The sequence below is a fragment of the Xiphophorus hellerii genome, chromosome 14, assembly GCF_003331165.1.
Source record: "Xiphophorus hellerii strain 12219 chromosome 14, Xiphophorus_hellerii-4.1, whole genome shotgun sequence".
In the NCBI taxonomy this organism is placed as follows: domain Eukaryota; kingdom Metazoa; phylum Chordata; class Actinopteri; order Cyprinodontiformes; family Poeciliidae; genus Xiphophorus; species Xiphophorus hellerii.
In genome coordinates, this window is record NC_045685.1 from 8930376 (window position 1) to 8952692 (window position 22317).

The 22317-nt window shown below is 40.9% G+C and overlaps 1 protein-coding gene across 1 annotated transcript in view; it reads right to left on the minus strand.

The window, feature by feature from the left end:
* Nucleotides 1-8645: 8645 nt before the first annotated feature.
* The window catches only part of col4a5 (collagen, type IV, alpha 5 (Alport syndrome)), a 58863-nt gene continuing 45191 nt past the window's right edge, over nt 8646-22317 (minus strand). The window contains exons 31-49 of the mRNA XM_032583375.1: nt 21948-22037; nt 21561-21704; nt 21354-21452; nt 21143-21232; nt 20517-20656; nt 20302-20428; nt 20047-20226; nt 19911-19961; nt 19643-19828; nt 14681-14814; nt 14491-14563; nt 14304-14375; nt 14099-14227; nt 13314-13412; nt 12963-13175; nt 12694-12871; nt 12491-12605; nt 11154-11326; nt 8646-10007 (exon numbers count right to left, since the gene is read on the minus strand). Of these exons, the coding sequence (XP_032439266.1) occupies nt 9926-10007; nt 11154-11326; nt 12491-12605; nt 12694-12871; nt 12963-13175; nt 13314-13412; nt 14099-14227; nt 14304-14375; nt 14491-14563; nt 14681-14814; nt 19643-19828; nt 19911-19961; nt 20047-20226; nt 20302-20428; nt 20517-20656; nt 21143-21232; nt 21354-21452; nt 21561-21704; nt 21948-22037 (2375 nt within the window). The 3' untranslated portion in view covers nt 8646-9925. The remainder of the gene's footprint in view (nt 10008-11153; nt 11327-12490; nt 12606-12693; nt 12872-12962; nt 13176-13313; nt 13413-14098; nt 14228-14303; nt 14376-14490; nt 14564-14680; nt 14815-19642; nt 19829-19910; nt 19962-20046; nt 20227-20301; nt 20429-20516; nt 20657-21142; nt 21233-21353; nt 21453-21560; nt 21705-21947; nt 22038-22317) is intronic.

Below are 22317 nucleotides of genomic sequence, written 5' to 3' on the forward strand. Positions count from 1 at the left end.
TCAACTAAGATGTGGTGAAAACATGTTTATTTTACAAGACTAGCATTTAAAACCCCTATAAAGAATAAATTAGAAGTGGTGTTTTCTTATCCAAACTAAAGCTTAACATAATGTTTCTAAGAGCCGTTTCAAGCTAGGTTTATGGGCGTCGCCATGTTGAAATTCCGACTAGCTAGAAAGCCGTTACCTCGGGTTTGACGTCATATCCAGCTCCAGGTTGCAGGTAACTGGAACTTATTATAGGTCACACCTGGAAGACACTACATTCTTTAGTACTTGGAAAAATCAAGAACCAGACAAAATATCAGAGATTTAAAAGACAACAAGACTAGTTGGTGGAGTTCCCAGACCCACATTATTAAAAAATGATCAGATTTCTGCAGGGTGATAAAAAACATAGGAATTGTAACAAAGTTTCAAAAACACCATCATTTTTCCATACTAGCTCTTAAATTAGATGTTTTAAATGCGTGTGGGCCTTCTTTGCGTCTTTAAACACAGTTTACCTGATTTGTAGTATTCTTAGGAATGTGGGTATTATGGAGCAGCAAAACCGCATTTTCAGGGCAGCGAACAGTAATGTCTGGTAAAAATACAGATGCATTATCAAAAAAATGGGAATATTGTTGAAAAAAAAAAAAGGAATATTTTTTGTGTATTTTAGGAGAGTCAAGGGTAAGAATATAGATTGAAATTTCTATTTTCCTTTTCTCTTAAAATGTCACGTCAAAACAGCCTCAAATCCAATGAAAATGGCAGAAAGCACATGGTGACATAAACATTTTATCCTCCCAATAGCTCATTCTCTAAAGCATTTTTTTTTTCTTAAGATGTTCTATCAATTTATTTCATTTAATCTCAGCTCCATCAATGCCTCACCAAACGGACACCATGATGAAGCAGCGAACGAACAAAGAGTTAATTATTCGCTCTCTGGCTGGATCTGAGCCACAGATAGAAGTATAGATTTTCCACATGTACAAGTGACACCTGCATGTCCACTGTGAAGCCCCCGTGTTATGTAATGTGGAAAAACACTGGCCCACAGCTGAACCCAGCTGATGACCCCTGCACTGTGTGCTTTGTGGATGCTTTACTCCAGACGCTTGTCAGGCCTTCCAGGCTCTTTATTTTGTCTTGAAATGCCAACAGAAGTGAAGGTGTTCTGAAATTTTAGAACATTTATTACATTTCTTGTGCCTGACAATTGTCTAAGGCTCATCAGTGCCCACATCAATGTTACTATATCTTAAAATAAAAACCATCACTTGATAATGAATCAATGAATGACAGTTTAAACGCCTAAACATTTATGATCACATGACTGCAGCAGGCATCTTACCGTCTTCATTCCGAAACAAAACTAAACCGTTCTTGTGTTTTACTGTATGGTGAACCTTTGACCCATGTCGCCAATTAATGAAAGCTGTAGAAAAACAAGTGAGTGTTTCCTCATTCCTGAAGCGCCTTTTTTTTGCAGATGTGGGGTGGGCGTTTTCAGTCAAAGACAAACACTGTTTATCCAACTCAGGAGTCCGACCTAACATCTCAAAGTCCAACTGTCAAAACAAGCCAAAGTCCTCCGAAGCTGGTCTGCTTGGGGAAGAGTTCTGGTCCTCTGCAAAACAACAGGCTGGGGTTGCACTTACATGTTCTGTTGTCGTCCTGTACAGTAGGCCAGGAAGCAAACTGAGCTCATCTTGAGTCCTAATTCTGTTTCAATGACACAAACCGAGGGAGATCGGCCACATCTCAAACTCTGCAGTGCCCCCAATAGATGGCTTTGGTCATCTGAAAATGAAATATATGATACACCGAAACGTATTATGTATGGACCCACTGAAACATTGTTCCATCATAACTCCGGAGGATCTGCAGCTCAGATGGGATGATCTGACACATAAGGCTACAATTTGTTATTCACTAAAAACATTTTTATCTTTAATTAGAAGACTGGAAGGAAGAGAGATGTTGCTAAAAGAAAGGACTTTTCTCACGAGCAACATATGGGTCACGGCAAACACGAGGAAGGAGGTGCTCTGGATTAGGCCAAAATGTAACTTTTTGGGCTTCATGAAAAACATTACCCTGAACACAACATCTCCCTGATGAAATGTGATGATGTGTTTTAATATTTCAGAGGATCTGGTCAAAGTTAATGGGAACATGGATGGAGGTAATGAGTGCAATCCTGCAAGAAAATAAAGGAAATATAAAAGACCTTAGACTGGCTCAGAGGCTTTTAATGAAGAGGATACATAATGTTTTGTTTCATAGACATGATACTCAAAAACCTCCACGGTCAATAATTAAGCGGCTTCTTATTTTAAAAAGGGATTCTGCTTAACATAAGGCTAATCCAGCTGATGAGGAAGATGGCTGCCCATCTCAGTCTTCCTCAACTGCAAACCTCGGATTATTGTCTCATCAGGGTGGCTGACATCATCTACAACACAAGGTTTTAAGGCTTAACTTCGCATCACCGAGTGTGTGTGTTTTCCATGGGTGTGTTTGTGTGAAACAAAGGTTCAGGAGTTGATGGCGGAGATTGTCGACTGGAGTGCGCCACACCGTGACCTTTAGGTGGCGCTTTCTAATGTAACCTTAATCCTGCAGATGAATTTCCACCGAGCTAAGCACTGGATGATTTCCACCGAGCTAAGCACTCGCCCTGGGGCAGAGCAGCCACCGTTCCTTTGTTGACAGACATCAGCAGCAAGCCCCAGAGCTACAGGGCGATGCGATCCGCGTGCGCCTGGATAATGACAGCCAGTGACACGGTGCAGTCTCATTCGTGATGGACAAACTGGCAAGCCGAAATGGGTCTGGTGCTAGAGTTTCAAAACAGTGTCCGATGCGTCTAAACGTTGCGTGATGTGGGCCAAAATTCAAACCCCAGATGACATGGATGATGACTGGTCTTATCTTATGAATCTTTTCGTCTGTCGACATCTTCATCAGGAAGTTCATCCAGATTCTTTGGAACACATCCACTCGACTGCCTCAACGCACTCACGCACACACAAAACAAATATTTTAGCAGATGACAGAAGACCCGTCACCTCCGGGGCCATGACCCCACTGCCAATCAACAACTACATCCGTCTCCATCTCCAGGGCAGCTCCATCCCCGCCTCCTCCTTCCCATCCAAGAAAGTTTTCTATTTATGTAGCACAGACATGGCTTTCCAGGAACTATGCAGATCAAGCGATTAGGAGCTAATATTCCCAAAGGATCTCTGATTACTACAAGCGTTTGAAGTGGCAACATCAGTTAACTCTTTAACTTTAATATTGCAACAAAACGTACAACCTAATTCACTATTGTTTGGCACAGTTTGCACACCGTAAAAAAAAGGTTGTATCCCCTTCCAGATGTGGATTCACTAACATTCAGGCTAGTCAGGCTCACAGGGCCAAAGTCAAAGTCTAAAACCCAACGAGAAGCCAAGCCCACCCCTTCCTGAAACAACTCCAGCTAGAGCCAGCTCACCCAAACCATTCAGATCTGTATGACCCCTATCGCCCTGCCTCCAATCAGGATGGGAATCAAAAAATACCAGGAACTGGAACAAACCCAGTCCTATCCAAGAGCGTCTACCCAACCACACCCCACCCCAGAAGAAAAGCCACACCAAACATTCTGACAACTCCGAGTACACATAATTAAACGCCCACTCTGAGTTCACATAAAGGAGAAAGCAGGTGCAATGAGACTGTGTGTCTAATGAAACAGCCAGCTTAATATGCCCCAATGCCCACTTATGTATCAAAGACATACCGGTAAGTGGGCCTGGACACAAAGCCCTAGTGACATACCTGCCAGGACCCAAGTATCCCAAGCTTAGGCCAGACCTGGACTGAAATGCAAGGATGGTAGAGATGTACTGCCTAAATATAGATAACATGCCAAACTTTTCAGGTTTTATTTGTAAAACATTAAACATGTGCATCATTTTTCCTTCCCCATCACAATTATGCATTACTTTTTGTTTATGACCGAACATCCCAATAGAATACAATAAGGATTATGGTTGTAAAGCGACATCTAAGGGGTCTAATACGAGCCTTTGTTAAATCCCATCCAATTGGACAAAATATAATATAAATGGTCTCAGAGTCTTGAGACTTAAAAGCTGACTATTTTATGTTGTGTATTATGCTTTTTGTTTTGTTTTTGCCATGTTTTGCTGGTAGCTATTGTTGAATTCTTTTTTTGTTTGTCGTGATTTTAGGTCCATGCTTTCGGCTAAGCTAGCAGCTAGCTGTACTGTTGTGTTCCAGGCCAAACACAGGCTCTCTATCCACGACTGAATTTCTGTGATATTTTGTGCAGGCATGTTACTGTGTACAATTTGGGAATGTTATGCAGATGTTCTGTGATAACTTAGAGAATTATTTTCTTTTGTTGTTCACATGTGTTGGTTGCGCATGGTATTCGACATAAGAAGGAAACGGTATAGAAGTCGCAGACAACAAAATGACCACAAAGACTGAATTGCTGTGGTATTTTGTGCAGATAATGAACTGCTGTCACAACGAACTGATCCTGGGTGGCTCATTGAGCAGCAAAGAGATCTGATCAGACACATTGGTCATGTACAGTAATTACCTTTTCAGGGAACTATATGAAAAGTTTGGCCATTCATCTGATGCTTTGGCTGAAAGAGCTCTATTATGACTGATCAGAAAAACCCTATGTAAAACCCATATGTTCTTTAAAATCAGCTGGCTTTGTTCAGCCTTTGTGTTGAACACCTTGGACCTTCTAGGTCAGGGGTCACCAACACGGTGCCCGCGGGCCCCCGGTCGCCTGAGGGGACATTGTCAGTCGCCTGCAGAGCAAGTTCTAAAAATAGCCATTGTCATCAGGGAGCACTGGCAACGAAATTATTTAGGGTAGGGTTAGGGTAACATTAAATGTAAAAAAATGTAATGTTTTTACATTGAATTAATAACATTTATTTATAATTAGATTTTTTTTTAAGTAAATTACAAAAACTGTTTAAAATAAATTGCTTTATGCATAAAACTCTTTTCTATGGTTAAAGTTCAGAGCTGCGCAGACGCCTGCAGGATTTTATCGGAGGGCAGCAGCGGCTGCAGCAGCGGCTGCAGCCACTCTGCCTACCTTAAGATTTTCCTTGAAGTAAGAAAAGAAAATAATAATTTCTGAAAGTTTTATTATCGAACCCTCTTTACAATTAACAAAATTGTGGAGGAAAAAAAAAAAAGATCTTATGTGTCAAAACATCTTGTACGTAGCGCACGTCTGAGTCTGTGGGGGTCAAAGGGCACGCCAAAGCTTAAATCTTATTGGTCAGTTTGCTTTTGTTTATTTGGTGGCTTGGCGCTTTTTCTGTAAGCTAAAATGAATGACAGGAGTTTGAACGTCCCGTAGTTCTAAGAAGTCGTTTGGATCCCGGCAGAGCTTTTTTTTTTTTTTTTTTTTTTACAGTGTGTGGTTCTGGCGGGTCGCCGGTTTCTGAGCTTCTTTGATGTTTCCCGAACTGGAGAGCTGATGGGTCACCTGGCTGACATCTGCCGCTCTTCTGAGCGTGGCGCTAAGACTGCGAGGCAAACAATTGAATCTAGTCGAAACGTTCCCCACAAGAATAAAAATTAAGCAAACATTGTTGCTTCACCTTCTCCTCCTTTGGACGTCTGACACCACCTGAACCTGGGAATCAACATCCTCCTCTTTCCGTGGATCACTCAGGTATATAAGCTTCGCTTCCATGTCTTTATGATTTAGCATCGTTTGTGTAAAAAAAAAAAAAAAAAAACGAAAAAAAAAGGGTGCGCTATTCTGCTTTTGTGCGAAGCGCACATGATGCGCGTTGGAGAGGTGGTTGTGCTCCCGCAGGTCAGGTGCAGTGATAGTTTTGTACCTTCCGATCTGTCGGACATTTTGTTTTCGACATCTGCTGGTGTCAGCCAGCTGGTGACCCGTCAGCTTTTAAGTTTGCAAAACCACAAAAAAAGCTAATAAACCGGCGACCCGCCAGAACTGAACACTATAAAAAGATCAGGCGGGATCTTAGAACTATGGGAGATTCAAACTCCACTCAATATTTTTAGCTCACAGAAAAAAACAAATTGACCAATAAGGTTTAGGCTTTGCCGCGCCCTTTGACCCCCCACAGACTCACACTGATGTGCGCTACATACAAGATGTTTTGGCACAAAATAACTTTTTCTTCTCTCCACAATTTTGTTAATAGTAAAGTGGGTTGGATAATAAAAAATACAATAACTTTTCTTTTCTTATTTAAAGGAAAATCTCACAGTGTGTCCAGCTGTACAGCAACAATCCAGACTCTCAGTGACTTGTGGGTAATTTAGAATCACACAGAAAATCTCCAAAAGGGAATCAAACTTAAAACTCTGAACTAAGAACTTCTGATCACATCATAGCTGCATGGTAAATTATTACTGATAACTATTGTCAGTAGTCCCTAACATTAATATGATCAGGCAGCATGTAATCATATATATACGTATATGTATTATTGTTATGAAGGCTGAGCCAGGAAAATTTATGTCTTTATCCAACAAGTAGCCCTTCGTGTTCCTCTGGACCCGTGAAGTAGCTCCCAGTCTCTAAAAGGTTGGTGACCCCTGTTCTAGGCAGTGCGGTGCTTTGGTGTTCAATCGTGCGTCACTGTCTTTCCTTTAAGCACACAGAGTCGAAGCCAAGACGGTGCGCTTAAACAAAAGATCAGCATGTATCGCCAAGAAGCAGCTGCAGCTTTACACAGCTTATGACTCTGAGGAAACAGACCTGGATAAACGCCAAGAAGCAAATCTGCGACCCTCTCTACAGCGAGTCTGGAAGTGGAGCACTAAAGAAACCCGAGAACCAAACCAAGCCGTAGGAAAACAGTGCAGGAGAAACTAAAAGAAAAATATCGACAAAGCCGGACCGGGACACTATCATTCAATAGCAAGCATGTCTTTGAGCTGTGGGGAGGGGAGTACCCAGAGAAAATTCACTTGCTGCATAGATTCAAGCAAGCAGAGACCTTACCACAAATGCTCATGTACACCATGCGTAATGTGCATTAGCGTAATGTACACCACACCACCCTGAGATCTTTTTAAATCTATACGCCAGTCACAATGCAAAAAAAACCCAACAGATCTACATTTTTTTTATGAAAGTGTATTCTCCATCTAAATCACATTCTATTTTTGATGTCATTTTAATGACTGTTTCATTTAAATCAGCCATTAAAGTGAGCGTGTAAAATTCCCAGTTGGTGTCAGGTTTTTGCAACCTGACACCAAGTTATGATTTCGTTCAGAGAAACCAACGTTAAATCCGATGGCATCCGCAAAGAATAAACAGCTTCTTTTGTCATTATTAGCTTTTTGATGATCTCTTGTAGATCTGTTGAGGAAAAGTTGCTTCAGTTCTGCCATGTATATTTTTTTATAAACCTGAGAACTTTCAGTAAGTCGTGCTGCCATGCATCAATTCTGCTCAGTGCAGGAGGAGAAATTAATGCTGCCATCTGGTGGGCATTTTCTGGTACTGACGACTAGTTTCTTAAACCTGATTAGATTGTAGCTTTGTGTTTTTTTTGTTTGCAACATACTGTATTTGTTCTTAAATCAGCGAGGTTGTTCGCAGCAGGTAGAGTCTTCTGAAATTTTACTCAAGTAAGAGAAGCGATGCTTCGTAATAATACTCAAGGAAATGTGAAAAGTAGGGTGAAGCGTTTGTCCAAAGCAAATTATTTTACAGGAAAACGCATTTTAAATCGACAATGGGAATGTGTGTGCACCATGTTTAAATGTCTCTGTGATGAAATAGCTTGTACTTGAAGTCTTGCCACTTGACAAATGCCATAGCCTGTAGGTGTCCAGCAACAATCCTGAACAGAACAAGGATGACATGGACAATTTTGTACTTTCTACGGGTGTTTGAATAGCGTTCTAGCAGAATAAAACTCCTTGTGGCCGGACTTGTTTGGGTTAAAAAAATCTGACGTTCACTTGTGCCAAATGAAAAAAGGGGCAGCACAAAATATTTTGTATTGAATGTAAATTTTCTGCTGCTGTTGTGATCTAACATTTTTCTTGGTACAGTACCAATTAAACGTAGTACGCTGCTAAAATTATAGCTACATTTGTAAAAAAATAAGTAAATAAATAAATGGAACATCAACTCAAACTATTCTTCCATGGTAATAAGCTTAAAACTTAAGAGCAAAGACTTTAGACATAGTATTTATTTCAGTTTTAAAAGTTTATAACAACTTCTGAGTAGCATAACAAAACAGAATAAGACAGACAAATGCACATCTCTAATCAAACCTGCAGGTTGACAAAATTAGAATTTGTAAAAGCACTTATGAAAGAACAAACAAACAAAACAAAAAAATCACAGGAAAATATTTCTCCCCCGCCGCGCCTAAAACCGCTTTCGCCGGGTTACATCACGTCAGGCGAGCTTCCGCCCGATAAGAGAGGAGCATTTAAATGTACAGACACTGAAACCTGCGTTTCGAGGTTTCAATTCAAGCCAGCGTTAAGTGGGTTAAAACATTTTGGTTGAACCTGAATCTCTGGAATCTCTTTTCACAGATAGGTCCAGCACCTGGAAATATTAAGAGAAAAAAAAAACATGAAGCACTTCCTAATTCACTAGTCACAATTTTAATTAAATGGCATTTGCACAAATAATTTGTGACATTACACTAGAAGCAACACCATTAATCGAACCAACAGTTATCCATTTGACAAATTAATAAGTGATTGGGATTTGATAAGGATTCAAAGAAACTGGTACATGGTGTGAGAAATGGCTCTGTTGAGTAATGTGCTTTGTTGTTGTTGTTTTTTTTATTTTTTGGCAGTTCTGAGGTCAAAACAGGCGTAAAATTCCCCACAGCCAAAAAAAAATAAAAATAAAATAAAAATGGATATTTGTATGTTTCTTTTCTCAAATATAAATTTATTATATATAAAATACTGTTCCATTCATAAAAGCCTTACTTTGTACAATATCTGAGTGAGCAATAAAAGTAAAAGTTGTGTGTGTGTGTGTGTGTGAGAAAGAAAGAAAAAAAAAAACAACCCGGAAAATTGTCGCAACAAACAGCTGGTACAGCTTCAGGCCTAATTTGATAAAAAAAAAAAAAAAAAAGGTGTTTTACAGAATATACACATTTTGTTACTTACAAAAATAAAAAGGAAGAGGACTAAAGTGTAGGCTGGTGGTTAGCAGGTGGGATACAGCAGGGTTAGTTTCATGAAATGGGATGTAAATGACAGGTAGTGACGAAAGACGTTTCTGTTTTGTTTTTTTTTGTTTTGTTTTTTTTTTTTAAGAGAAAAAGACAGTCGGTCTCAGTGAAGCAAAGCTCATCAGTGCATCTCTCATCCTGGATGTTGGAAAGTCAAAGTGCTGATTTGGTAACCGTTGGAGACCATCAGTAAGGCCAATAATAATAAAAAAATAAAATAAAAAAAAAGAGTAGAAAAAATAGATGTTTCGAAGAAAGGAAAAAAAAAAAAGTAGTCCTTAAATAGGGGGGAAAAAAAGGCTGAAAAAAAAATTCACTTTTGTTGTCATACATCCATCATGGCACCATCAAGCGGTTATTTGTTTCATTTTGAGGTACTTCTTAAGAAAAACAAACACTAAATGTAAGAATATTTGTCAGTTTTTTTTTTGTTTTTTTTTTAAAACTCGTATAAGCTGTGTTGCACAGTAGCACCATTGTTTCAATATTTTCTGATTTTCTGTATTTTTTTTTTTTTTCTTTTCTTTTTCCCCGGAAGTCAATGCACCATTGGAAATCCACCGCAGTTCACCGGACCCCCGGCTTGTTCATCCAAATGCGTCTCGTTGTGGACCGGGCGTCCTCCTCCTCCGCCGCCGCCGCCGCCGGTAGCGCTCGCTTGCCTCGTGGCATTACGTTGCCTTCATGCAAACCACACAGCGGCTAACACGTGTGAGCAGGTTACCTGCCTTTAACGTCTCTGACTGGGGTTTCCTGTGGGGCGGTTGAGACAGAAGACAAATGTGAGAAGCTGTACAAAAAAATAACAATAAGAAATCCACCATATTGAAAATGTGTCAAAGCATAAAAGTACATGTAGTTTTATTGCGGTGAAATAAAGCTCTTGTCTTTTCTATTTTGAAGAGTCAAAATTAGGCTACAAAGTACAAAAAACTAACTTAAAAAAATATATAATTATACATTTCTAAAAAAAATGCTTTGGTAATATTTTTCATAGGAATGATGGATTAAAAAATATATTATTTTACATTAAACATACTTGAAAGTTGGTTTTTTGCTATTGTATTATGAACATCTTTTTTCTTTAAGCTTTCCAAAGTGTTTTTCTTTTGCGCATCTTTTTCCAGAGAACCAATTAAGTTCACTTCCACCCACTCCTTTGAACATTTATTCCATATTATACTACTTTGCTTAATTGAGAGTAAAATAATGTCATCACTTGTAATTTAGAAGGTTCAATAACCTTTGAAAATGCAAATTTCAAATTAGTGCAGCCAGTGCTAACAATTTTAGTACGGCCATGCCAGTTCAGATGGACCAGTTCAAAGAACTGTTTTAAGACCATAATGGATTAAATTTAACATCTATATTATGATAGAAGTGTACAAAAGAAAATCACAGCTTTGTGCTTCTCATATCACAAATAGCTCTCTGCAGTCAAGGCATTTGTTTTGCACAGATTGCATGTAACGTCGTACGGGTTGGCAACAGAAGTTTGCCAGTAGTGAAGACAAACGTCGTCCGCCCAAATGGTGATAAATTTGCACTTACCCATAATGGACGCAAAAAAAGCTAGCTAGCTAGCAAGGGTACCAGTAAACTAGGGTACCAAAGTCTCTGAATGCAATGAAGATTAAACTTTGCCTGACAGAAAAGTCGCACGAGAACGAGAACCCACCCCCAAAAAACGTAAGAAAATATGACAATAAATAGTCCTGACCTAACAAAACTTAAGACATGTAATAAATGTATTTAAGGCCATACAATAATATTTTAAAGATGAACTGAACACATTTTGGATTTCAGATAAATGAATTGAAGACTTTTGATGTGCCGAACACCCTGTTTAATAACCCCTATCATCATCAAATCACCCAAGTTGGGTTTGTGAAAACTTACTTGAACATGTCAAGTTTCTCCACAGTAGCCAGCCAGAAGCTGTAGGAGTTGCTGAAGTAGTTACACGACCCTCTGCCGTGGCACTCGATGAAGGGCGTGCTGCGGAAGTCCTCCAGGCAGGAGCCGGGGGAGGCCAGGGCCTGACCGGAGCCCTCGGCCCCTGCGCTAGTGTGCTGGGAGAGAGAGGAGCAGAGTTCTAGTTGTTCATCTGAGACGCTCACACAGGAACTGGGTTAATTTAAAGCTCAAATCAGTGCCTATGACAGGCATTCATGAAAACAGACAATTACAAAAATAATGACAATTAAATAAAAAAATATGTGACTGTGTAAAAATTCGTAACATTCATGCCAAAGACAAAAGAGAAATTCTACATCCGCTAAAATCTGATGCCTCTCCATTTTTCCTTGCACTTCGTGAAGAAGGAATTTGCGCTCACATCATCTTCTGAGGGTTTTGTGTCGTTTCCTTCAGTGACTCTTGGCGCAGCGCCCCCACAGGCGAGGGAGTGAACAGGTTTTTCAGTTGGTTTAGATTGTTTTGACAGTGCAGTGCGAAAGCGAACCAAACCAGCTGAAAATGTAAACGAATGTTGCTGTTTTTCTCCCCAATCAAACTGAGCCTACGCAGTGCATTATAAGCCTGGCGGGCCACCAGGCTTTACTTGGGCCCCTACCAGGCTAAGCTGTTGTATATTAGACTAATTCAAAGACGAAAAGGAGTCAGATGGATTATTCAGATGAACTTTAGTGAATAAAAAAGGGATGAACGAATCGTACAGAGTTTAGTCATTCAGCTAACAGCTCTTTTCTCGGAAACCAACCGTCCTAAGTTCACTTCTTCCTCTAACCTCAAGTTCTTCTTCTACTAGTTCTAAAGCATCATGGGATATAGAGTCCATTCTGTTAAAGGTCCACAATAGTCAGTTTTGAACCAGATACTAACTATCAAATGCTAACTAGATTTATGAAACAACTGCAACTAAAATAGTTACTTATATTAAATTATAATATCCCAAATAATAAGTCTTAAGCAAATCCTGCTTAAACCCAAAACAAATTCTCAACAAAGCATTGCTTATTCATTTTAGTTTTTTAAAAAATGTTAGCATTTTAAAAAAAAAGATTTTATAGTCGGTATTCAAGCATTCATCTTCCAACAACACATAATTATCAAGTGATATTTTGAAATTTCCTGTCAACTTTCGTGTTTCAAAAACACGACAAGCCGCTGAATGAATGACTGACCTAGCGCCCCAACCACCGTTGGGGCGCTAGGAACATCGGGCATGTGAAAACGCCCTAAAAAGCCAAGCACGTGTACAGACGGCACCCTACCATCATGAAGGAGAATCCGATCCACAGGGATCTCCAGTTTGCGGGGCATGAGGGAATCTGGATGGTCTGGCTGTGGACCGCAATCACCATGGCTGGAGCTTCACACACAGAACACCTGAAAACACACAAAGACGCGTTTTTTTTTTCACCACACGTAAAAGCCACCGTTTAAAACCAAACAACACCCATCCTTCCATGTCTACCTGCTGATGTAAGGCTTGATGCTCTCTCCAGTCACAGCCTCCATGGACAGAGGCATGGGCTCCAAAGTTGACAGCCAGTAGGAGTAGTCGTTACGGGCAGCGAAGTTGCAGACGTTGTTGATGTTGCAGAACATGAAAGGCATGGGACTGAACCGGCGCAGACAGCTGCCGGCGGTGCCTGCATCGCAAGCATTGGGCAAGGAGTTTGAGTTGGGTCAAACGTCGGAGAAGAGTAAACGTTGAATCAAACAAAAAGTGCCTCATCGTACCGAGGTCCTGCCCGTGAGCCCTCTCGTTGCCTTGCACGTACAACAGGGAATATCCGTCGTAGATGAAGTTGGTTCCGAAAGGACACTCTGGCGTTGTTTCACTCTGGCTGTGTCGGGTGAGGAGGAAGCCGTGGGCTGCTGACCCTGAGCCCTGAAGACCCGGCGGACCCTGTGGACCATCTGACCCAGGTGGGCCAGGGTTGCCCTTTTGGCCTGGTTGGAGAGAAAACAACACACGCCTTATACATCATATGTAGATTTCATGAGCATTGTGATCAGCAAAATGAAAACAAAAACATAATTAAAGATGACTTTTTATTTATTTATTTATTTATTTATGACATTACTCACCAGGTTGCCCTGAGGGTCCAGTGTCTCCCTTCCTGCCCGGTGGGCCGTTGAAGCCTGGGGGACCAGGTGTACCGGGATCTCCAGAGGGGCCTGGTAGACCTGGAAGAAGGGAAAAAAAAAAATTAAAAATACACTTCAGTTTTAAACTTAGCGCTCAGATTGGCCATTAGCAGGGGCGAAGCAGCTCTAAGACTTCTTGAGTGCTTTAAAATCAAACCCTTGTGTACCCACTATTGAGACTCTTATTTTGAAGTCAGAAAGGAAGTAGTTCTTGAGTTGCTCTGCAGAGTTGACAGATTTGCAACAAACTGAAATTTCTTTTAAGTCATATTTGCTACATAGAGAGTTACAACAACTGCAGGTAACATCGTTACTTTGTTGTGCTATAAAATGGAAGATACATAATAAATCCCTGTTCTTTTTGTGCTGACAAAAAAAATACTTTTCTCTTTTGTGATATAAATCACAGTTTATCATAATACAGATTTGGTCATTCTTTAATGTAATCTTAATAATAAAAAAAAACTTTCAGGCAAATTTTAAGAATTTTTTTTTTTTGCGGATCTATTTTTATGAACTAATTAATAGAAAATGCTTAATTTCAGCACGCTTTCTTATATCTTCCTCCAGTCTGGTGCATTATGTGAAAATAAAATGGAGCAAACAACGCAACACAAACCCACACAGCACAAGACTAACTCACACATCCAACATGTAGCAACTAAAATCAGACTGAATTACACCTCCTTCATCATCGCCCGTCACCAAAGTGCTGCTCTACCCACCTGAGGATCCAGGGGCTCCAGACGGACCGGGTGGGCCTGTAGCACCCGGGCTTCCTTGTGGACCCGGAAGTCCTGGATCTCCTTTCGTATAAGCAACAGGTCGTGAAGGCGCAGGATCTCCAGGAGGGCCTGTGTAGAAATAATTCATAAGATGATGACCCCATTAGCTTCAGCTTGCGTGTAGCTCAGGTCGCCGTTCACCCACCAGGTGCTCCGTCGCCCCCAGGATCTCCAGGAAGTCCACTGGGACCAGGAAGTCCTGGGTCTCCCTTTGGTCCTGATAAAGACGAAAGAAACAAGGATTCCTGTTTTTATATGAAGTCAACACAGAAAGCCTGACGTCCAGTTTTGTAGCATCAGAAAGTAGCCAAAAGGAGTTGGTGTAAACTAACCTGGGAACCCGGAAACGCCTGGAAATCCTATATTTCCCTTTTGACCAGGGCCACCAGGACCACCAGAGGGGCCCTTGTAAAAAAAAAAAAAAGAAGAAAAAAATGTATCCAGCTTGACAACTGTATCTGTGTTTTTTACTATTTTAACAGTTGGGAAAATACCGTAGCTGTTTCAACGACGGGAACTTACCGGTGCTCCCGGAAAACCGGGATCTCCTTTTTGACCAGACTGGCCGGGCAGACCCGGATTTCCGGGGTTCCCCTTGTCTCCCTTAACGCCGCCACTTCCTGGGAGACCGCGGGGACCCTCTGGCCCAGGCACACCTACAGATGCAGAGGGCAAGAGGTCAGCCATGATCTTTATTTGATAGCAACAGCAAAATATGACATATTTTTCTTGACAATTTTATAGGGTGCTACTGCATAACGGTAGTGTAAGTTTCTGTCGTTGTGAAGTTAGCCTTTTTTTTTCTTCATATTTTGGGTTAACAGTTCACATGCTCTCTACGTCGTCTACGATTTCTAATTGAACTAAAGTACTCCCAGTACTCCACTGCTGGTGGAGCTGCTTCAGACTACTGGGATTTTAAATAGAGTGAATCTTCATTGGTGCAAACTGAGTGTCTGCGTGGCGTGGCATGAATTAAATAATGATATTTTATTGTTGTTGCTGAAGTAAATTGAGTTTTATGTAAAAAAAAAAAAACCTCTTGCTTTGATTGAGAATAAATCTCAGTTGTAGTGTTATTTACTTAAAACGTTGTGTCTTTGTATGCAATGGATATGCAAGGTCAATTTCCAATAGTCTAGAAAGCCCACAAAATCCTTTAGTTACAGCCAAGTAGTTGTTTAGGCTTACCTGAATGTCCCTTTGTTACTTACTTACAGTACAGATTATTATTATGCTTTAGTTTAGACTTTTATTGATAGGAACAAAATCTACAGATCCATTAGAGTAATATAAATAACACCGTCTCAATTAGAAACTGTAATTCTACATAATAGACTTTTTATTTCACGTCACACTGTGATGACCTGGATTGCAAAAAATAACATTTAATCTCTAGAAATGATAAACAAGAACAATATTCACATACTCTATGTGTCGACATATATTTTTTGTTAGTTCTTTGTAAATATTTTTTTACCATCAATCTGTCTATGAGGAAATGCATAAATCAGCTTTATTACAATATGACGTGTTCGCATTAAAAAACGTCCATGTGTTTGCAATGTCTCAGCAAATACATTTTTTTGTTTAACCTTTCGTTATTTGTATTTGTGCTACCTATACTCTTGCGGTCAAAACAATGTTTTGAAAAAAATATGTCAAAATATTTCACATCATAGAAAGAAAACTTTTCAGAGTCGAAAGATGATGGGATTATGATAAACGGGATAATGTGATTAATGTGTGAATTAGTATGTTTAAGTAGTAGCTTGAGATGTTCATTGGGTCCTGTAGAACGAAAAAGAGGTTATGAAACAATGACACCACCATAATCCATTCATCCTAGCAAGGAAAAAGCACCATCAAAGTGTCGTATCTCATTTAAAGAACTTGAATGTTTCTCAGACTGCTAAAGCAAACTGGAATGCATGATGAAAACTCAAAGAAAGTCTTGCCACCACGGCAACCACGCAGCTGCTTGCATTAATGTTTCACCCAATGTTATGGCCGTAAGTGGACGTGACAATGTTTAATCCAAACCAAGAATCCGGTGGGTCTAACCTGGAGGACCTACGATTCCCAGAATTCCCAGGTAAACCGATACCAGGATGCCGCAGGGCAAAAAAAACAAAACAAAAAAACAAAGAAGAAGAGATGTTTAGGCAGAGAAAACTGTAACAGCAGGGATATTCAAGAAGTGACAATTCAATTTTGGAAACATTGATATGTTTTTTAGGAGTGCTTCCAGTAAAGAAAAAGAAAAGAATGGCGATATATATATATATATATATATACAGTATATATATATATATATATATATATCTTTATGGCTGTAGAGGTTATTTTCTCTGGGGTTTGTAATACTCCAGGGATTAAAGGTGTGGGTGAAAAGTTGAGATTGTGGAAAGCACTCTATTCTAAAAAAAAAACTTAAAGCAAATGCATAACATTTTAAATAAATAAAAAGTAAATAATTAATCCAATGATTAATGATAGAGGTTTTGTGAATTATACAGAAATCACAACAAAGAAGAAGGACGCAAATCCTTGGTGAGTTAGTCACATGGTGAATGCTTGTGATAAATGATTCAGTGAACCTGATTTGGTGACAGACCATGTGATCCAGGCTGACGTACTTTTGGTGACCCACTCTACTCATAAGAAACATTTCATCACTTTCACTGTTTTTCTAAACATGCTTACTTGTTACACGTGGACTACCCTATCATCAGTGTGCATGAAAAACAAGAGAAAGGAGTTATTAGGAAGAAAGTAAAAAAACAAAACATGATTCAGAGTTTTCAGTTGATTTTGTTTCCATCACTGTGGATCAGAGTGATATTAAACACAAGTGTTGCTGCAAGAAGACGTGCAAGAGAAGTCCGGATGCCGTTCATCTGACCTGCGGGGCCTTCGAAGCCGGACGCGAAAGTTGTCACGGGGGCGGGGAGGGGAGGCCACGCCGTGGTGGGCGGGGCCAAGCCACAGGAAACATGGTAAGATCTCATAGCATCACATTTTTATACTGACATTTGATTTCCTTCTGACCTCACACAGTGACGGAGTTTAGTGGAAATGATATCACAGGTTTATATCTTTATGTCTGTAGGGTAATGAATTTCATCGTCAATGACATCGTTGGTAGCAAACTTAAACGGCTGACGTACGAGCAAAGGAGGAGATCAAAATCTCATCTCCCTCGTTGCCAGTTTGTAGACAGATCAAAATGGAATATAAGACATTACGAATTCTTAAGTTTGAATTTTCACATGAAGAAGCCGCTTACTTCTGTGGGCGTTTTAAATGTGAAGTGACTTCTACACGATTTATATTCAGTGGATTTTCCACTCTGTCCAGCACTGTGTGACGTCTGGTGTTGGGACGAACAAGTCTCCATGCAGGTGGCTTGATTGGTGGGACAAAACCCAGTCAGGGCAGTGAAGCCAGTCACAAACTCAAAAATAGTCCATCTTAAAACCATAACAATGCAGCAAAGCTAGACGACCACATTGTGAATTTAAAAGAAACTGCCAACATCTTCAGCATCATTGAATAGAAAAAGGCCTATCAAGGCCTTCTGGATGACCTTGGCAGCTTATCAAATAATTTACATTAATGTAAGAACATGTTTGTTACATTTACATTTACAGCATGATTATTGCAACTATCAAATTATTAAACATGTACATTTGTCTAGGTGCAATATGAATAAAAAAAACTTGTACTATGTGCTACTGAATTATCTTGAGTAGCCATTAAATCCTGTTCGGAACGTTGACATGTTGATGCTTTTGACGTTTGGTTCGGTGGACCGTTTTCAGTAAACTATCCGTCATTATGCAGCAAAAGTTATTTGAAAAGTGAAACAATTTGGCAAAAACCTGACAGCTGGTGACCTTGGTTTTGGTGAACTTTGAAATTTCAATAAATGATTCCTGAAAATATTTATATCTGTCTAACACAACACTGGTAATGGATATTAACTATCTAAACTTATGCTGAGTTTGCTGCTGTTGTCTTAGTCGCCAACAATTATTAATCAAAGTTACGATGCAGCTACCAAACGTGACCTTCAAGTTTGCTGATAGTGAGTTTTCTTTGGATCAAAGATGGCATGTTCCTCTGCCTTTTGTTCCCCAGGTCTTGTACTTGTTTGGATATCATCCTGATTAGCTTAACTGATTAGCTTATTGATTCAGTGTTGTTTTGCATAGCAACATTGGCATTAGTAGACTAAGAGAAAGGCTAAATATGCTAATATGGCATTGTATTAGCATCTATATAAACATTTCCATTTTGAGTTGTTTTAAATAACTACAATTTGCTACTATAGTGCATGCTAGGCTAGCTGTTAGCCTTTCATGACTGTTAGGATTTATTTACTTTCCTATGATCTCCACTGAAACAACATTTCAGCATTTGTTAATGCTACATGCTGTAAATGTCACAATTACTTCACAGAACGCAGCTTCAAAATATTCCTAATATTTCCTCAGTGGTGTTTGGAGCACATCTCGGTTGTTAGCATCTTAGCGGTGAGCCACAGCTCGACTGACAACCAGTCACAGGTATTACAGCATTCTCTAGCTACATGATGTTTGATCTGTCAGATCTGCTGTCAGTGACAGTAGTTGTCATCCGCTGAACAATTGCTGCGTTCTCATTTATAATTGTGATATGCTAAATGTGACACAATAACTCCAAAAAAAAAAAACAATGCCTGTTTGATTTTGAGGACCAAAATCAAACAGCGTTATGAGAGTGTTTTGAGTTTGTCTGTGGCTTGGGTGATTAAATCCAATTGACAAATGATCTACAGGAACCACACACACTCAGGCTGTGAAAAGACAAACACACACAAAGCCACTCGTAGCTCAGGACCGTGGAGAGATGAGGAGTTTACACCAGGCCTCAAGATGGGATCAAAGAGAGCGGGGAAAATGGGTGAGGAAACATGTGGGTGGATGGACTGGGTAAAGAGGAAACATGAGATGGCGACTCGGGCACAACAATGTGAACGTAACGTTCCGGCACGAAGAGAAATCCTGGTGAAGACTGTGGCGGGGTGTGAGAGGAGGGAAGAATCCCAACATGCTCTGGTGTCAAGTTGAAAACCTGGTGCTCAACATGGAGCAGAGCAGGGGCACGGCTCTCTGGCTGGCGGTGCTGATTGGTGAAATAACGACGCATGCAAATCAACCAACACGGTGACGACAGACTTTAGATTCAATGTGGAGCTTCTGCCTGGTTCTCTGAGAGCGGGATACAGACAACTGGATCCTGTCTTTGCTCAAGATTTATATGTATGAAATCATTTTACCACAGAAAAGGTAACCAAGCATACCTTTAGAATGTCTTAGCTTTAGCTTAGCTTTTAGCTTAGATGTTGTAGCTTCACTGACTTCTTCTATCTGACATCAGAAAACCAGGCAGGAACATCCAACCGACCATGTGGTGATAAATGCCACCCAGGCCCTTTACCTGCTCTTCCAGGTGGTCCAGGGGGTCCTTGATTTCCTTTAGGGCCCTGGAATGGCAGTCCCGGAGGACCTGGAGGGCCACTGACACCTGGACGACCTGGGGGACCTGGAAAGCCGCTGTCCCCTTTTGGGCCGGAAAATCCTGGGCCTCCAGTAGGACCAGGAAGGCCTGGGTCTCCTTTGTCACCTTCACAGGAAGTACCAGTGGTTGCAGAGAACAGTGGCACAACATTTAAGGCTAAAATACAGTATAATAGGAAATAAGTTACCTGGCGACCCTGGAATCCCAGGAGGACCTGGAACGCCAAAGCCAGAAATTCCTGGAGTAGACACAAACAATGAACTGAGCCAGGCAGAACATTTCCAAAAGATGTTCAATGGGCATCCAAACGAACTGCCACCTACCTGGTTCTCCTTTGATACCGGCTGGTCCTGGGATCCCATCTCTTCCCGGCTGACCCTTCTCCCCAACCTGTCCTGGTGGCCCTGGTCGACCAGACTCTCCTGGTCTGCCTGGAGCTCCTGAGAGACCAGGGGCACCAGGCCCACCATCAAGACCCTTTGGACCGGGGATACCAGGAGGACCTACCAAGAGACGACAAGTCAGTCTGTTTGACTACATGAGAGATTTACTGAGAGTACCAAAATAAAATTACTCACCTTGGAATCCTGCAAGGCCTACATCTCCTTTAGCCCCCGGTAGCCCTGGTAAACCAGGAAGGCCAGGTGTTCCCGGACCTCCTTTAGCTCCAGGACCTCCTGGGAATCCGGGCTGACCTGGATCTCCCTTTTGAGAGAATTGACAAGATCTGTCATGCCGAACTGAACCCTGAATATGTCGTGAAACAAGGACTGAAAACACTTCATTCTGTCACCTTTTGTCCCTGTGGTCCGGGTGGTCCAACGCCAGCAGAACCTGGGTCACCTTTTGGTCCTTGGAGGCCAGGTACTCCTGGCTGACCTGGGGTTCCTGGCCGACCTTGAAGACCTGGTGTGCCTTTTAACCCCAGAGGTCCTGTTGTGTCAAAGAGGATAGATCGACATCGTTGGGTCGAATGTTCAAGTACAGAAAACTTTTCATACTAAATTGCTATCGCTTAGTTTTATTGTTAACATAACACTACAAAGTTTTAACATAGTCAGTGTGCCAAAAATGTTGTTGTTAAATGGCGTTAACAGTGTTTTTGAAATTCATAGTCATAATGAAAAGACAGTTCACACAGACAGACAGGGAACGCAAACTTATCGGGCAGAAATGCAAAAGAAAGAAATTCCTTCATGTACCTAAGCGGCCTCCATACTCATTAAACACTGACAGTGTGAAATATGTATTATATTGAAACAATTTCAGAACCTTGCAAAACTGGATCCTTTTTAAACATATCCTAATGTAAAAATGAAAAAGGGTGTTTGTCATTTTCACATTAATATCGATGTGTTTAACACCAATTTAAAAAATATCCAGACGGTACTAGCAGAGGGAGGGAAACTGCTCACCCACCTGGAATTCCCATATCTCCCATTGCGCCTTTTTGACCTGGAGATCCAGGACCACCAGGACTCCCTGGAAAACCAGGTTCTCCCTTAAGCCCTGCACAAAATAAAGACATTAAATTACGGCCAAAACACATTGTTGCCAAAGGACCGACGTCTTTTTAGCGTTGGAATATTTGTCCATCCTCCGTCCATCCATTCGTGACATAACCCTTTACCTGGCGGTCCAGGAATGCCAGGGCGTCCATCTTGTCCAGGCAATCCAGGGTTACCAGCTATACCTGCGATGCCTTTGGGTCCAGGAAGGCCTGGTAATCCTAAACACAGGGGGAATTCCTTATTAATGTATCTTTATGCTGAGAGTTTACTGGAAATTTAAAGATAGCACCGTAACTGAGGTGATGGTTGAATGTTTTCTATCGTACCTGGAGTTCCAGGATCTCCTTTAGCCCCTGTTATATCTACTGGTGAGCTGGGTCCTGGGAATCCCGGGGAGCCTTGGTCTCCCTTTTCTCCTTTAGAACCAGGTCCACCTGGGATGCCGTTACTGCCTGGAAATCCTGGCTCACCTGTGGCACAGAAACATAGGAATATAAGAGATTGTGTGGTTCAAAGTACTTTGACCTTTACTTATTTATTAATAAATGTTTTAAATCTTAAACTGGGACTGGCGAAATGTAGTTCGGATTTATTAAAATGCGTAAAATATCCCTTTAATTTAAAAACTGATAGGAAGCTCAAAAGCAGATGGTAACTTTGGTGGCCAACAAAGCTAGTTTGTTTAAACTCAACGACGGCTTGCGTGTAAATACCTTTTAGGCCTGGTGCACCAGGTCCTCCCGGAGAGCCAGGTCCCCCTGATGGTCCTGGAGGTCCCATTGGACCCATGTCACCTTTCGGACCTGCAGCGTCCCAAGAGAGAGCAGATGACGTGTGTTAGGAGAAAACATAAACTGAAAAGTCTATGATGTTAATAAAACTAGCAGCTTAGCTACCCATTCAGCGATGAAAATGCTAGATGGATTTTTGCGTCGGTGCAAAGAAATTATTCAGCATTTGACCGACTGATCAGATCAAAAGATCAACAGATACTTGGACTGTTCAACGAAACTATGCCTCACAACGTGCTGTATACCAGATAGTAAAGAATACTGTGCCTTAATTCAAGGCTACAGATTACAT